The following is a 15,389-nucleotide window of genomic DNA, read 5'->3' on the forward strand; positions in this document are numbered from 1 at the left end:
CTGCAGACATTTACAATATGTAGACGTACAGGTAAATGCCAAAATAAAGGAAACACCACCATCCACCAGAACAGCTTCAATGCACCTTGGCATATATTCTACAAGTGTCTAGAACTCTATTGGAGGGATGGAACACCATTCTCCTACAAGAAATTCCATAATTTTGTGTTTTGTTGATGGTGGTGGAAAACACTGTCTCAGGTGCCGCTCACATTATTGTTGAATTGTGTTGAGATCATCTGGTGACACACACACATACACACACACAAACTGTTTAAACCCCCTATGCTCCTTTGAGACCCCTCTTACAAAATCACTGCGATGTCCTCATCTAGCCAGGGTAAACAACATTATAGGCAACTGGGCATTTTATACATGACCTACACCTGTGTGGAGGCACATGCTTTCAATATACTTTGTATCCCTCATTTACTCAAGTGTTTCCTTTATTTTGGCAGTTAGCTGTACACACAACCTATTAGTGGTATTGTACTCCCCACTGCATCCTTTACAATGTAATTGTGGGAACAGTGTCCAAGGCTGTGTAGTCTATGGTCTTAAGGGCGTCAGTGTAATGTCTCTCTGAGAAATGAGGGGGTCTGGCTAATGATTCAGTGGACTCTAGGGGTCAGCAGCACAGTGGGTTGTACAGTGAGTCATCTCACATCCCCTCCCACTACAGCTTTTCATTTTCACTTTACTCTCTCCCTCCCTCTCTCTTTGCCCCTGCTCCCTCCCTCCCTCCTTCCTTCTCTGGGGGGTAGCCCAGGCCAGGTCTGTGTCCACCCTGCTACATTGGTCCCAGGGGCCGGGGGGTAATCCCAGTGTTATCTGGTATCAGCGGCGGTAGCGGGATCCGGTGCAGCAGGGATGATAAGATGACCAAACAGAGTGGATCATTAGAGCGAAGACATTGTGTAATCATCTCTCTAATCTCACACACTAATCCCCCATCTCTCTCCAACCGGCCGAGCGATCCAACGCAGGGGTGCATACGGGTATACCCGCCAGGCCGACACACACACTCAAACACAAGCACACACAGATGTGCATACACACACAAGTGGATGCGCACATCCACACACATAAACGCACTCGAACACACGCACGTGCATACACACATACACACTCGAACACACACACAACCCTGCCGCCACCTCTTTCACCACTTGCTCTCTCTCTCTCTCCACAGCCTACTTTTTTTTGTTTCTAAACTAATAACAGACTGGGCGCACATGGGCAACCCAGAGGAAAAAATCAATACCCTCTCAGACAAAATCAAGATTTCTTTTATCCTGCCATTCTTTTTTTCTCTCTTTTGCTTACCCTCCACTCTACCTCTCTCACACTCTCTCGCTTTCTCTCTCTTCTGCAGCAACATTTTGTTGATCTCTGTGGTAGTCCAGGGAGTCCCATGGACTAGTGCAGCAGGACTTCCACTGCTGGATCTGAGCTGCTACTCACCCCTTCTGAAGGTTGATCGATTCAAATAATAAGCTATGTTCCCATGACGCCCATCTTGATTCCCGTTGCTCTCTGACCCCTACCCTGGCCCAGTACATTCCCAGTAAGTACATTCCCAGAGGATTCCCAGGTTGTCTGACTTGATACAGTAGCAGGGTCAGGACTCTCCTACAGCTGCTCTCTGAAGGAGAGGGAGGACTGGCTGGGTCAACCCCAATACTTCTCATGGCCCCGGGATACCAACCCCATCAACTGTTGAAGCAGAGAAACAGGAGCCTAGAGAGTAATCAATCTCCTACTACTGTTACTGTAGTAGGAAAAACACACAGAGAAAAAGAGAAAGAATAGAGAGATATAGATGAGAGAGAGAGAGAGAGAGAAAGATGAGAGAGAAAGATCGCATGGGATTGAGATAGAGGGAGAGAGGGAACATGACACAGGAAGACAAAGATGGAGTCACTAGAGTGTCTGAGCCGAGCCGACCAGACTGGCAGTCTTCTCCAGCGCTAATGGGGAACACAGATAGAACATTATTGTTACTGAGCTCGTCCAGATGGACAACAGTAGAGAGAAAAGACCTGAACAGAGGAAGGGGATGAGGGGTAAGATGGCCGAGGAGGAGGAGAAGGAGGAGGAGGAGGGAGCGTTGTTCACTGGCTGGCTGGGAGAATGTGACGAGACATCGAGGCGAGGAGGGGAAGAAAAGACAGGAAAGGGAGGAAGAAGAGACAGATATAATGCACCATTTTTGTCTGTTTGTCTCTAAAACCTCAGGCAAGTCCATAATGCCTCTGTCATGCCAATGAAGCCTGTTTGAGATTGATTGAATTGACAGAGGCAGCCAGTGAGACAAAGATTGAAGAGAGTGAAGGGGTGAGAGGGAGAAAGGCGCCAGAATAAGGAAATAGAAAGCTCATTACAACCCCGTTTTTTTTATAGAGCTCTCATTTTGTCTCTGCACTTTGTTTTATTTATTTGAAGTTAGTGGCTTAATGAGATCCCTGAGGTATGGAAGACAGCTGAGAATGAGGAAAAGAGAGAGAGATAGAGGGGGATAGAAGGGGAGAAATAGACTGAGGAAAGGAAAGATTGAGGGAGGGATGCAGGGAGGCAAAGAAAGGGAATCAAGAGAAATAGGAGCGTGAATAAGTGGAGAAGGGGGAGATAGGAGATACAGGGCAATGGTGAACCAGCTCCCTCTAAAGTAGGGTTTACCAAACTCGGTCCTGGGGCCCTCCATTGGTGCACGTTTTGCACTACACAGCTCATTCAAATAATCAAAGCTTGATGATGAGTTGATTATTTGAATCAGCTGTGTAGTGCTAGGGCAAAAACCTAAACGTGCACCCAGGGGGGGGCCAGGACCCAGTAAGGGAAACCCTGGTGTAAAGTACAGTACGTTGTCCTGTAAAGCTCAAGAGAATGCCTCTAACATTCTCTCTCTCCCTCCCTCTCTCACTCCCTCTCTCTTTAACAGATAGCCACCAAAACTGCAGGGGACAGATAAAGGTGTGTGTGTGTGTCTGTGTCTGCGTCTGTGTGTGCATGTGTGTGTGTGTGTGTGTGTGTGTGTGTGTGTGTGTGTGTGTGTGTGTGTGTGTGTGTGTGTGTGTGTGTGTGTGAGAGTGTGTGAGCGAGTGAGAAAATAATGAAGCCCAATGCAGATCCCTCACCCCACTCAGACTGAGAGGCTTTGGCCACAATGCAGATACCTCAGCCCACCGAGACTAAAAGGTTTGGCCACAATGCAGATCCCTCACCCCACCCAGACTTAGAGGCTTTGGACAAAATGCAGAACCCTCACCCCACCCAGACTGAGAGGTTTGGCCACAATGCAGATCCCTCACCCCACCCAGACTTAGAGGCTTTGGTCACAATGCAGATCCCTCAGCCCACCCAGACTGAGAGGTTTGGCCACAATGCAGATCCCTCAGCCCACCCAGACTGAGAGGTTTGGCCACAATGCTGATCCCTCAGCCCACCCAGACTGAGAGGTTTGGCCACAATGCAGATCCCTCACCCCACCCAGACTGAGAGGTTTTGCCACGAATCCCGTTTCCTGAGTCTGTTTTTTGCCTATGTTCTGTCCTGGAGAGTTTTTCCGGCGTCCTGGAACACACCCTGTCTGGTTGCCGGGCAATGTAGCCAGTTGGGGTTTCTGATTACCCGCACCTGTATCCCATCAGCTATCTGCACACCTGGTCCTGATCATCTCTCCTCTTCATAAGCCCGGACCTGACATCCATTCCCTGCCGGATCGTTAGCCATGAACAGTATGTTGTGCCAGAGTATCAGCCTCAAGTTGGATAGAAGTTGTTTTGTTGTTTGTTAGGTATTGCTTGCCTTGAACTTACCTCTGTTTGTTCTGTCTTCAGTTACTCACCCGGATCATTTACCCCATTCCCGCCTGGTCGTCAGAAGATTCCGCTTCCCCATTGGATCCACCTATTTACTCCCATCAACTCATCACCGCTACCCGCTACACCACCTGGATATATCTACCCATTCACTTGTAAATAAATACTCACCTTTTTCCTACTCTCCTTGTCCTGGTCTGCTTCTGGGTTCGACTTTGAAGAATCGTGACAGGTTTGGCCACAATGCAGATCCCTCAGCCCACCCAGACTGAGAGGTTTGGCCACAATGCAGATCCCTCAGCCCACCCAGACTGAGAGGTTTGGCCACAATGCAGATCCCTCAGCCCACCCAGACTGAGAGGTTTGGCCACAATGCAGATCCCTCAGCCCACCCAGACTGAGAGGTTTGGCCACAACACCGCGGCACCCAGCCAGCCCTTTGTGCCGAAGCAGAGGAATGGGAAACAGATGCCACATAAAATACCCTGGCAGGGGGTTTGTTTATTGATTCATTTGTTGTATTTACTCCCTTTAAACAAAGCTGGATTACTGCGCAGTCAAATGTGCACTGCAGTTGTGTGTGTGTGTAAGAGAGGGAGAGAGAACGTGTGGTGTGTGTGTCTATGTGTGTGTTCGCACAAGTTTGTGTTGTGTGTCACATTCGAACACAGTCTACCGGTGATCAACAAGATGTCGACGACAGACACCGTTTCCCTGTTTCTAGCTCTTAGCCAAAAAGCGTTGATGTGATGTGATAGCTGCTGGGGAGACTATACCAACCACTATGACACTGGTGTTCAGCTAGAAGTTCACAGGAAAAACACTGACGTAATAAGCCCCAGGGCCTGCGGTTAAACTGCACATTTACTGCGGGGTCTGCTGCAGGTGAAACTTCTCTACTTCTCTCCTGTGTTCCACTGAGAGTGTCCTTAGCTACATCCTCAGGTGCTCTACACGTCTGAAGTGGAGGATGGAGAGAGAAGAGGAGAGGAGCGGGAGGTAAGATCTCTCCAGTCTCGCGGACCTACCTGGAGTGACTCATCAACATGATCTGTCTATTTTTACTCTGAGTCTCTGACACCAATCTACTGTAATGGAGAGGAGACGTTTCCTCTACGTCTCTACTTATTCCCTAATTGCACATGGTGAAGTGGGAGCAGGGTGCTACTGTGTTCTCCTTCTCAAGAGTTCATAAGAGACCGTTCTTCAACTCCTAACCTATCTAGGAGCAATTTTAATCGACTTCCTCTTCTGTCCAGCTCTTCCGTTGTGGCTCCCGGCCTCCCACTCCGCAGCCAGCCCACTCCATTGTAGCCACCACTCTGCAGCGTTCTGCTCTGCTCCCGCTGAAGTCACAGAGGTTGATGGCTGTCTCATAACTGTCAAGCACTCACTTTCACCACGCCGGGTTGTCGGGGGCTAGCTAGACGCAGCACACCTCAAGCTGTTTTTACCCATCAGTAGGTAGAGGGGGGAAATGAAAAAGCATGTGTGACGAATTGAAGGTGAGGGTGAGAAAGCAAGCAAGTGGAGGAGGAGAGGAGATGGAAATTGGAGGGCAGAGAGGAAGAGGAGGAAGGTGTGAAGAAATGCCGAGTTGTGGGGATCGGGAGACCCGAATCAGCACTTATGCAAACGCACTGTGGCGCCAGCCACACACACACACACACGCACACACACACACACACCCCCCACACACACACCTGTAAACAGCCACCCTGCATGTTTGTGTTTGTTGTGGAGCTGTGAGTATCTCCCATATTGCGGTGTCCTCCAGGCTACAGGGGGCTGGTGGAATAGAGAGAACCCCTGTTGCGCACAGAGACTATTACATGGTCTAACAGAGCTCAACTAATAACCTACACCAGATCATCCAATTCCCACTTCCTCCTTTACAGATCATCACCTATCAGAGGAGCTGGGGCACTCCTACCTCGACTCCGATCTACACCTCTCTGCTCTGCTGGTGGCCACTCTCTCTCTCTCCTCTCTGTCTCTATACTTCTGTAGGACAGGCAGCGTAGAGATGCAGTCTTAGGGCAGAGATTCACCGGGAGGTAAGAGGTTCTGATGCAAAAGTGTCCATATTTATTTACAATGCTCAATAGGTGATGGGCGGTGATGAATGTTTACCAGACTTACTTCTCAAACAAAACAACCAAACTCAGTAAGCCTAGAACTGGCTTACCCTGTAGCTTTCATAGCTGTTACAGGTTGGGGGAGTAACTGGCTCAAGCAGCCTCCCGACTTGAATTCCTCCCTCACTCTGTCTGTTTGTGTTTTATTTTGATCCCGTCGGCTGTTTGCTGCTGTTAATCTGTTTGATTAGCTGTCATGGAGCTCCAAAACAACATTTCACACCAAATATGTGGTTTTGGTGGTTGAGGACATCTGTCCCTTCTGCAAACATGATTCACACACAAATTCACAAAAATCGTAAGGCCAAGCCTACATACAGGTAGCTGACAAAATAAAGGAAACACTTGAGTAAATGAAGGACACAAATTATATTGAAAGCAGGTGCTTCCACACAGGTCTGGTTCCTTAGTTACTTAAGCAATTAAAACATCCCATCAATCTTAAGGTCATGGATAAAAATGTTCAGTTGCCCATTATATTAGCTACCCTGGCAAACCAACTGAACACATATTGGAGATTCTGGAACGGTGCCTGAGACAGTGTTTTCCACCACCATCAACAAAACACCAAATGATGGAATTTCTCAGGGTAGAATGGTGCCGCCTCCCTCCAAGAGTTCCAGACACGTGTAGAATCTATGCCAAGGTGCATTGAAGCTGTTCTGGCAGTTCTGGTGGCCCTTTGTTTCGTCAGTTACCTGTACATACACTCCTCTGATCACCACCTGGTTGTGTGTTCACTCACCTGGTTGTGTGTTCACTCACCTGGTTGTGTGTTCACTCACCTGGTTGTGTGTTCACTCACCTGGTTGTGTGTTCACTCAGGCCTTTTTTTTTATTTGTGTGTGTTTGTAGGTTCATGTTTGTATGTGTATCATGGTTTGTTCGGGGGTTGGTGGGGACCCGTCCAATCAAAATGAGCTTAGGGCTCCAAAAGAGCTAGAACCGGTTGACACTGTCCCCATTTGAGGTATTAGTGTTGTTTATATGCATTTGGTTTGCTTTGTGGACAGTTGTTTTTTGTGTCTATGCCTTTGTCCTTCTGGTGGTGATTGAGTCAATGCTATTGACTGACCTCCCAGATAAAGAAAGATGACACGTGAACATCATTGTATTAAACAGTGCAGTCGTGTATTGACTTTTTAATGTTGCTGTTGGACCCAGGCAAAATGGCTCACTGATTGTGTTTTAGATCAGAGACAGTGGCAGCTTCTAAAATGGACTGTTAGGGTCTGCTTCACTGCTTTCTGCCAGGAACACAATGAACCAAACACAACAAGGACTGTCTGGGGAGGGAGGGGGGAGAGAGAGAGAGCATAGGAGGCTGGTGGGTGGAGCTGTAGGAGGACAGGCTCATTGTAATAGCTGAAATGGAAAATGGTTTCCATATGTTTGATACTGTTCCATTACAATGAACCCATCCTCCTATATATCTCTTCCCACCAGCTTCCTCCTCAGAGAGAGACATATTTCCCACAGATCACACAAACCCACATAGAATTTGAAAAGAACTCAGATATGGAAGTTTATCAACGTTTGTTAGTCTAAATACCGCAGTGTGCAGTCGCAACAAGATCTTTGGCCCGTTGCCATGAGAAAAGGGAAACCAGTGGAGTGCGAACATTGTAAATACAACCTATATTTATCTACCTGCACATTGTTACAACACTGTACATAGCCAATAATATAACATTTGAAATGTCTATATTCTTTTAACTTGTGAGTGCAATGTTTACTTTGTCTGTCTGTTCCATTTGCTTTGGCAATGTAAACATGTTTCTCATGTCAGTAAATCCCTTTGAATTGAATATATATGAGAGAGAGAGAGTTCTCTGTACAATCAAAACAGGCATTTACTAATCTACCAGAGTTAGAGTTCTGAACTACACACTAAAGCATGAAATAGATCAACAGAATATGAGATGAATATGAAAAGGGAGAATGGAAACAACCTGTTCAAATTGTATTATCCCACGTAATGTCGTGTAATCATCCAACAAAAGTGTTACTCACTGTCAGAGGTTGCTGATAACATTGTAAACAACACGTTGCATTAAACCATAGGTTTGCCAGGATGGACATGAGAAAGAGATGTGATTCTGTGAGGGGGGTATTTTGAGGGACTGTAAGTGACCATCACTTGGGAAGTCTGTGTGTAGCACCAGTCTACATGGAACTGTAGTAGTTATAGTAGGGGGAGGTGCATCGACTGACTGTCTGCTGTTTCTTCACCGAGCTGGAACATTTTACCATCAGACAAATCTCCCTCCCCCACTCGTTTCCTCAACTCTTCCTCAAGTCTTTCACAAAACGTACACACACACACACACACACACACACACCCTTGCGTCAACCCTCCTTCCATTGCCTCACGCCTCCATTATTTTTCCTCTCCATCAACTCCGTGACACTCAGCAGTGAGCCGTGACATTACAGAAAAACAGAGAGGGTGGTAGAGAAAAGAGGGAGGTTGGGGAAGTAACACACGAGAGGGAGAAAGTTGAAAGGGAGGAGAGAGCTAAATTTACAGCAAGCAAGCGAGAGAGAGTGGTAGAAAAGAGAGTGAGGGACATGTGATTTCTTCAATGTCAGGAGGTGACGTGGGGACGGCTGTTGCTGGGGGTGAAGGAGCGGTGAGGCAGCAAACTCGATGGCCCACAGATCTGATGAGGGAGGGGTCCCCTTGAAAGAAAGAGCTGAATAATTTACAGCCAAGCGGGGGAAAGAGGGAGAGAAGAGAGCAGCAAGAAGAAAGGATAACAGAGAAGGGACTGGTGGGAGACAGCCATCAGTAATGGACAGGTACACTACGTGACCAAACGTATGTGGACACCTGCTCGTAGAACATCTCATTCCAAAATCACGGGCATTAATATGGAGTTAGTACCCCCTTATCTGCTATAACAGCCTCCACTCTTCTGGGAAGGCTTTCCACTAGATGTTGGAACATTGTTGCGGGGACTTGCTTCCATTCAGCCACAAGAGCATTAGTGAGGTCGGGCGCTGATGTTGGGCGATTAGGCCTGGCTCGCAGTCGACGTTCCAATTCATCCCAAAGGCATCCGATGGGGTTGAGGTCAGGGCGGGCTCTGTGCAGGCCAGTCAAGTTCTTCCACACCAATCTTGACAATCCATTCCTGCATGGACCTTGCTTTGTGCACGCGGGCATTGTCATGCTGAAACAGGAAAGGGCCTTCTCCGAACTGTTGCCACATAGCCGGAAGCACAGAATCATCTAGAATGTCATTGTATGCTGTAGCGGTAAGATTTCCCTTCACTGGAAATCATGGGCCTAGCCCGAACAATGAAAAACAGCCCCAGACATTATTCCGCCACCAAACTTTATGGTTGGCACTATGCATTCAGCGTTCTCCTGGCATCTGCCAAACCAAGAGTCATCTGTAGATGTATTCTACCTCTATTTGAAAACCACAGAGCCAGTCCCTAGACGCATGACTAAGTCTCAGAGTAAACATTGTCATCTATCTCATATGTGTTACCACATAGGGCGGTAATGACGACATCAATATGGGAAATGAACTGACATTAGTGGAGGTCGGAGATAGAAATAGACCAGAAACATAGAAATAGGAGGTAGAAATAGTGATATTCTAACAGTTTCCATGACCAAAACATAATGAAACTTGCGGAAGAAGAAGAATGTAGGGGTTTTCTGTGTGTACTGTACAGTTAATAAAACATTAGAAGGGATCCTTCAAAGGGCAAAGGGATGTAAGAATGGGTGAAAGTTGTGGTCAGACTTAAGAGTTCTTCATGATGCAGTCATTTTACACTCATTCCCAGGGCCACATTCTATTCTCTACATTTGAAAGAGCCGAAGAAAAAAATCATGGAGTTGTTCATAAGTTTGGGTGATTATAGCCATAGCTAATTAGTGGCAGGTTTCAATTAAACCATTAAGCAACAAGCTAATCTCCACCATTTCTCCAACCTCTCATTTGAGCTCAGATATTCATTCTTTTGACAAATGGTATTCATTTTCTCACATATATAAATATTCATATTCACACTGATGCAAATGGTTTTTCAGCAACGTAACGTGCATGTGTACAGTGGGGTTGCAGTGCCATCTAGTGGTCACCAGGTGCACTGCAACATATATTAATTTACATCTTTAAAACTCCCTTGGGTGGCAGTAAAGAGTAGTGTCTCAAACTACCCCATTGCATTGTAATGGAACAGGTGTGTAAACTGGGTTTAGTAAAGTCATTGTGCTGGAGACCACTGTACTACATCAATCTTTATTTTCCTAATCAATACACTGAATCTGTAATCAATCCCTGTTGCCTAACAGTGGAGCGAACAAGGTCCCTTAACGTGTGAAAATACATGACACATTCATTGTGACAACCTAGCAACCATAGTACAGTAAAAGGCAATTGCCTAACAACCGTTGACAATACAGGAAGTTCTACCTGTATATGAGAGAGACCTAACGTACATTACCCTTTATCACGTTCCCAATCACATGGTTTAGAAAAAGCAAGACTGATCACAGTGGAGTCTCTCACAGAGTCTATTCCAGTGACCAGAGGGAGGAGAGCTATAGTACCTTCAACAGTAACCAGACTTTCTCAACAGGCATTACAGTTCAAAACCAAATCTCTCTCACAGTAATGTTAATAGGGTCTTTCCACCAATTTGGTGCCTTTTGAGAAGTGTAATTTGGTCCAAAAAAAAATGGGATTTCACCTCATTTTAACAGTCTGTCTACAAGAGCACATGTTCAACTATAAAAAAATGTTTTTCCCTCATCTAAAAAAATAATATTTTATTAAGGGCCTATTAAATGTTAAAATAGTAACAGGGCTGAAGATTTTTTTCTTAAATAAGCCATACATCCGCTTGTGACAGGGGAATGGAAGGTTGTTGCGAAAGGGAATGGCAATTGAATGGAAGCCTGTCTATGAGTAACAGGGTTGACGTGTTCTGCCCGACCCGCTCAGTTTCTTCACCACGAAACAGCCAAAAAGACTAGAACCAGCTAACCTGCTTTTACTCTATGATTTGACTATTAGATGTTCTATTTAACAAAAATAAATAGTTTCACCGTATTAAAAACGATAGGCCAGTTCACATAACAGGGTTGACCTGTCATTTACATCTGTCCCTCATTGTATCACTAATCACATGAAACAAATACATCTTCAGAGATGACTTTGTTAAAGTAAAATAACTATGGCTTTACAATGATGTTGAAACTTGGAGAAATGTGGGAATTAAGTGGGTTCAAATCTTCCTAGAAGTGACACAGGGTTGATGGAGGGACATGTCAAAATGCTACGTTTTGGCACTTCAGCAAGCCTGTATACACATCTGATTGATTGAATTCTACATTCGGTCTCTATTAAAAAGGGCACTTTGTTATAACAGGTTTTTAAAATGTAATATTAGTGCAGAACATTGTGCACCAACATAAAAAGGGATGCGAAAGGCACGCTTGGTGGAACGACCCAATAGTAAACAAGCAGATAGTGGTGGTATGTCACCACCACACTGTTTTCATCAGTTAACATGTGGTAGCGCAGTAGCAAAAGACAGAAGTAAAAAATATATACAATTTTGACTTGTAACGCCCCATTAATTGTTCAAGTGGGGAAAGTTCGGTGAATGTACTTTAATGAAATATAATTTTTGGCACTTCTGCCGTTGTGTAAAAGATACATATTGCTCAGTTCCCCCCCCACCCCGGACTATGGAGAAGTGGATATTATTTATTTGTAGTAGATTTGCTCCAAATGTTTCAGCATCATTCCTCCCAGAACCATTTATAGAGCTCAGTAACCATCCGATTCTCAGGGTGGCCTCTGATGTACTCACAGCTGTTGCAGGCATTCTGAATGGGGAAGCTGTTGATACGGACCGTGTGGATCCTCTGCCACGTGAAGTATTTACGGTACATCTCCTCATTCTCGTCCAAGAAGAGGAGGTGTTTGGCCAGGGCTCTGGGCGAGCGGAAGTCATCCACATGGATGAAGGAATCTCCAGGGATGAACTTCTCATAGTTCCCTCTTGTCGGGCCCATGACCACAGGAACTGCGCCCAACTTGAGAGCGTTATATAGTTTTTCTGTAATGTAGTCCTTATGGACGGAGTTCTCAAAAGACAAGTAGAATTTACAGCTGGCCACGATCATTCTGTATTCACTAAGAGATACCTTTTTGTTGAAAGGGTCCCCGTAGGTGTGAATCCTGATGAATTTGCGCAGCTCCATGTAGTACCAAGTCCTCTTGTGTCCTGGGTTCCAGTTGCTAACGATCCAACAGACCAGTCGTTTTTTATGCGGGACAAACTCCTCCCTCTCTGTAGTCCGAGGGACGAGAGATCCATAAGGCATGTTGATGTCTGCATCCTGCCTGTAGTTCAAAGTCACATTAAACAGATCTTCCAAGCCAGGTATTCTATTCGTGTGTGCCGGCGATTCGAAATTCATCCACACCCATTTCTGGAAGGAGGGCCGTGGTTCTTGGGGCAGGTTGGATAAATCCTCTTCGATTTCTCTGTGGTGGATGAGAACGGCATCCGCTTGACTGTACAGCTCTCGGTCCGCTGTCAGGTGACAGCCTTCGATGTTGTACAAGGACCTGCAGGAGTTCAGTTTAAAGGGATGGTCAAAGGGCCAGTGCCAGACCAGCACGGTAACGTCCTGTTTGTGCTCCGCCTGGAAGTGCTTGGCCAGGACAGGGAGCCAGGTGATAGCAGGTCGGTACAGTAGACAGGTCAGCAAGCAGCCCAGCAGGAGAATGCCCATCAGGCTCTGGTGCCCAATTCTACAATTTGGTCCAAGATACGTCATTTGGCCTGTCAAAAGGAAAGGCTGTTCGTTTATAAGTTTATTAAGAACAGGCAAACACATCTAATCACTATTATTGCATGTATTCGTAAAGTTGACACTGATTATTTTAGCACGAGGAATACTGGTCAATCATAAACTCAGACCACAGACAGGTTTTAGGGTGAGGGCAGACATCTGCTGACGAGGCTAGTTCTCTATCAGCGGACCATTTCATTGGTTCACTAGTCATGCATATTATGTGGTTGTCATAACAGTAATCAAAGTCAATAAGACAAGCTTAGGTTTCTGTTAGGTTAGTGACTTCTGAAGTGACTGAGGCAGTGGTTGTCACGAAGATCCTGAGTTCACAGGACATGCTTTCCATCCAGAGAAACAAATTAGCCATGTGGTCAAACTAAACAAATACTCTGGATACTTATCCGGGCTATTGTGTGTATAGAGTCCACCCTCTGAACCCGAATATATCAATAACTATTGAGGATACAGTAAGACTATTGAACTAAGGAGTCATGGGACCCAATGTGTTGGGGGCTGTGATTTCACCCTTGCCCGGGGTAATTAACTACAGGTTGCAGGATATGTAACCTAAAGGGTTACTAATGAGAGGACAGGTTCTACGTAAACATACTACGCAGTCAAATAAAGACAGCACGTTATACAACGGGAAGTACCAGAGTAGGCAATAAATGACATGGTAATAACAAACCTGTGTGACTGTTTTGATAACAAGTTGCCATAAAGCCAGCTAATATTTAAATACATGAATATAGCCATGTAGGATCTATACACACACGGTATCTGACCAAACCTTTGTTCCGATGTTCTTTCTGTTTCGACTTGTCTGTTAAAAGAAACACAAAATCCTTTTTCTAACACAACCAATTATATAGACTTGATAAAAGACAAACACATACTAAACTCAACACTAAATCAGACAGACAGAGACTCCATTCAAACATAGAGAACAGCTACATCCAATAATTCATATCTACACCACATTCCACATTGCTGTTCAAGGAAATAATATACTGGGTGAGGGGTGCTTACCTGCTATCTCTGCGATTTAACTTTGAACTTAAACAGAATGATGTTGCTAGCTTTGACTTAAAACCACACCTGACACCTAGCTGAGTCACATTGCACTCATGTGTCTCCACAACCTTGAGTGAGGATACGCCTAGAACTGGTGTGCTACTGCAGGCAGAGGGACAGCCTCTCTAGCCTTTGCCCTTCCTGTCACACCTTAGACACACTGCCCACTTCCCTGCCGTGTGCAATTTGTCAAAGAAATACACACCTTCATAATGTGCTTCGTTTTGTCAATGTGGGCTGGCGAGCGACCCTCCTGTAGGTTCTCACTCCTGCCCCAGAGTTGTAAATAACCTGGTGCAGTTTATCAACCAGCTAATTATTAGAATCAGGTGCGCTAGATTAGGGTTGGAGCGAAAACCTACAGGATGATAGCTCTCGGGGAACAGGGTTGGAGAGCCCTAGTATATCATGTGTAAGTAGTGTTATGAAATGTAAATAATATTTTAAAAGACAATGCATACGTGTAATGCAGTGTAAATATCAGAGAAGGAGGAAGTAAATACTCAAAATATTAATCGTAAGGTAAAGATTAAACTTGTCATCAGACAGTAAAGATTTGCTCTTCGGTAGGAGTCCTTTTGAAACCAGATATTAATTAGCTTTTTTTTAGTCTTTTGACCAATCACAGATTATTTCACATCAGCTCTTTTTCAGACTTGTGAGGCATCTGTTTCTTAAACTAGACACTCACGTGTACTTGTCCTCTTGCTCAGTTGTGCACTGGGGCCTCCCACTCCTCTTTCTATTCTGGTTAGATCCAGTTTGCACTATTCTGTGAAGGGAGAAGTACACAACGTTGTACGAGATCTTTAGTTTCTTGGCAATTTCTCGCATAGAATAGCCTTCATTTCTCAGAACAAGAATAGACTGAAGAATTTCAGAAGAAAGGTCTTTGTTTCTAGCCATTTTGAGCCTGTAATTGATCCCACAAATGCTGATGCTCCAGATACTCAACTAGCCTAAAGAAGGCCAGTTTTAATGCTTCTTTAATCAGAACAACAGTTTTCAGCTGTGCTAACGTAATTGCAAAAGGGCTTTCTAATGATAAATTAGCCTTTTAAAATGATAAACTTGGATTAGCTAACATAACGTGCCATTGGAACACAGGAGTGATGGTGGCTGATATTGGGCCTCTGTACGTCTACGTTGATATTCCATTAAAAATCTGCCGTTTCCAGCTACAATAGTCATTTACAACATTAGCAATGTCTACACTGTATTTCTGATCAATTTTATGTGATTTTAATGGACAACAAAAATTATTTTCTTTCTAAAACAAGGACATTTTTAAATGACTCCAAATGTTTGAAAGGTAGTGTACACATATTATCGCTAAAAACTGCTTGCCATTAAACAGCTTTAGTACAAACTTTCACCACCTGTGATGAGCCAAACATCCTTCAGTTCTTGTTTATCTCACAAGCCTTCTGTAAACTATGAAAGCCCTCTATGTTCATGATAGATAGAGCTAAGGTTACAAATCAGCAGGGAATAAGTGAGGATTTCTGAAAAAACAGGGAA

General features: G+C 44.9%; 1 protein-coding gene and 1 long non-coding RNA gene across 5 annotated transcripts; one reads left to right on the plus strand and one right to left on the minus strand.

Moving 5' to 3' along the window:
- Positions 1-3,608: 3,608 nt before the first annotated feature.
- Positions 3,609-4,002, plus strand: LOC149978945 (uncharacterized). The gene is made up of 2 exons (XR_016485452.1): positions 3,609-3,737; positions 3,840-4,002. It is a non-coding gene; the product is annotated as an uncharacterized LOC149978945 (long non-coding RNA).
- Positions 4,003-10,207: 6,205 nt separating this feature from the next.
- LOC110486734 (4-galactosyl-N-acetylglucosaminide 3-alpha-L-fucosyltransferase 9) lies at positions 10,208-14,154 on the minus strand. 4 transcript variants are annotated; one of them, XM_021558556.3, is made up of 2 exons: positions 14,074-14,154; positions 10,208-12,781 (listed from the first exon to the last, which is right to left on the minus strand). In XM_021558556.3, exon 2 carries the CDS (start codon positions 12,774-12,776, stop codon positions 11,730-11,732), a length of 1,047 nt encoding a protein of 348 aa, XP_021414231.2. In that variant the 5' UTR covers positions 12,777-12,781; positions 14,074-14,154; the 3' UTR covers positions 10,208-11,729. The 4 variants fall into 4 exon arrangements, with proteins under 4 accessions (XP_021414231.2, XP_021414230.2, XP_021414232.2 ...); XM_021558555.3 differs by having other exon boundaries at positions 10,208-12,797; positions 14,074-14,140; XM_021558557.3 differs by lacking the exon at positions 14,074-14,154 and adding an exon at positions 13,824-14,055.
- Between the last annotated feature and the right edge of the window lie 1,235 nt (positions 14,155-15,389).

This window comes from Oncorhynchus mykiss, chromosome 13 (assembly GCF_057628025.1).
Source record: "Oncorhynchus mykiss isolate SJ-2025 chromosome 13, ASM5762802v1, whole genome shotgun sequence".
Classification (NCBI taxonomy): domain Eukaryota; kingdom Metazoa; phylum Chordata; class Actinopteri; order Salmoniformes; family Salmonidae; genus Oncorhynchus; species Oncorhynchus mykiss.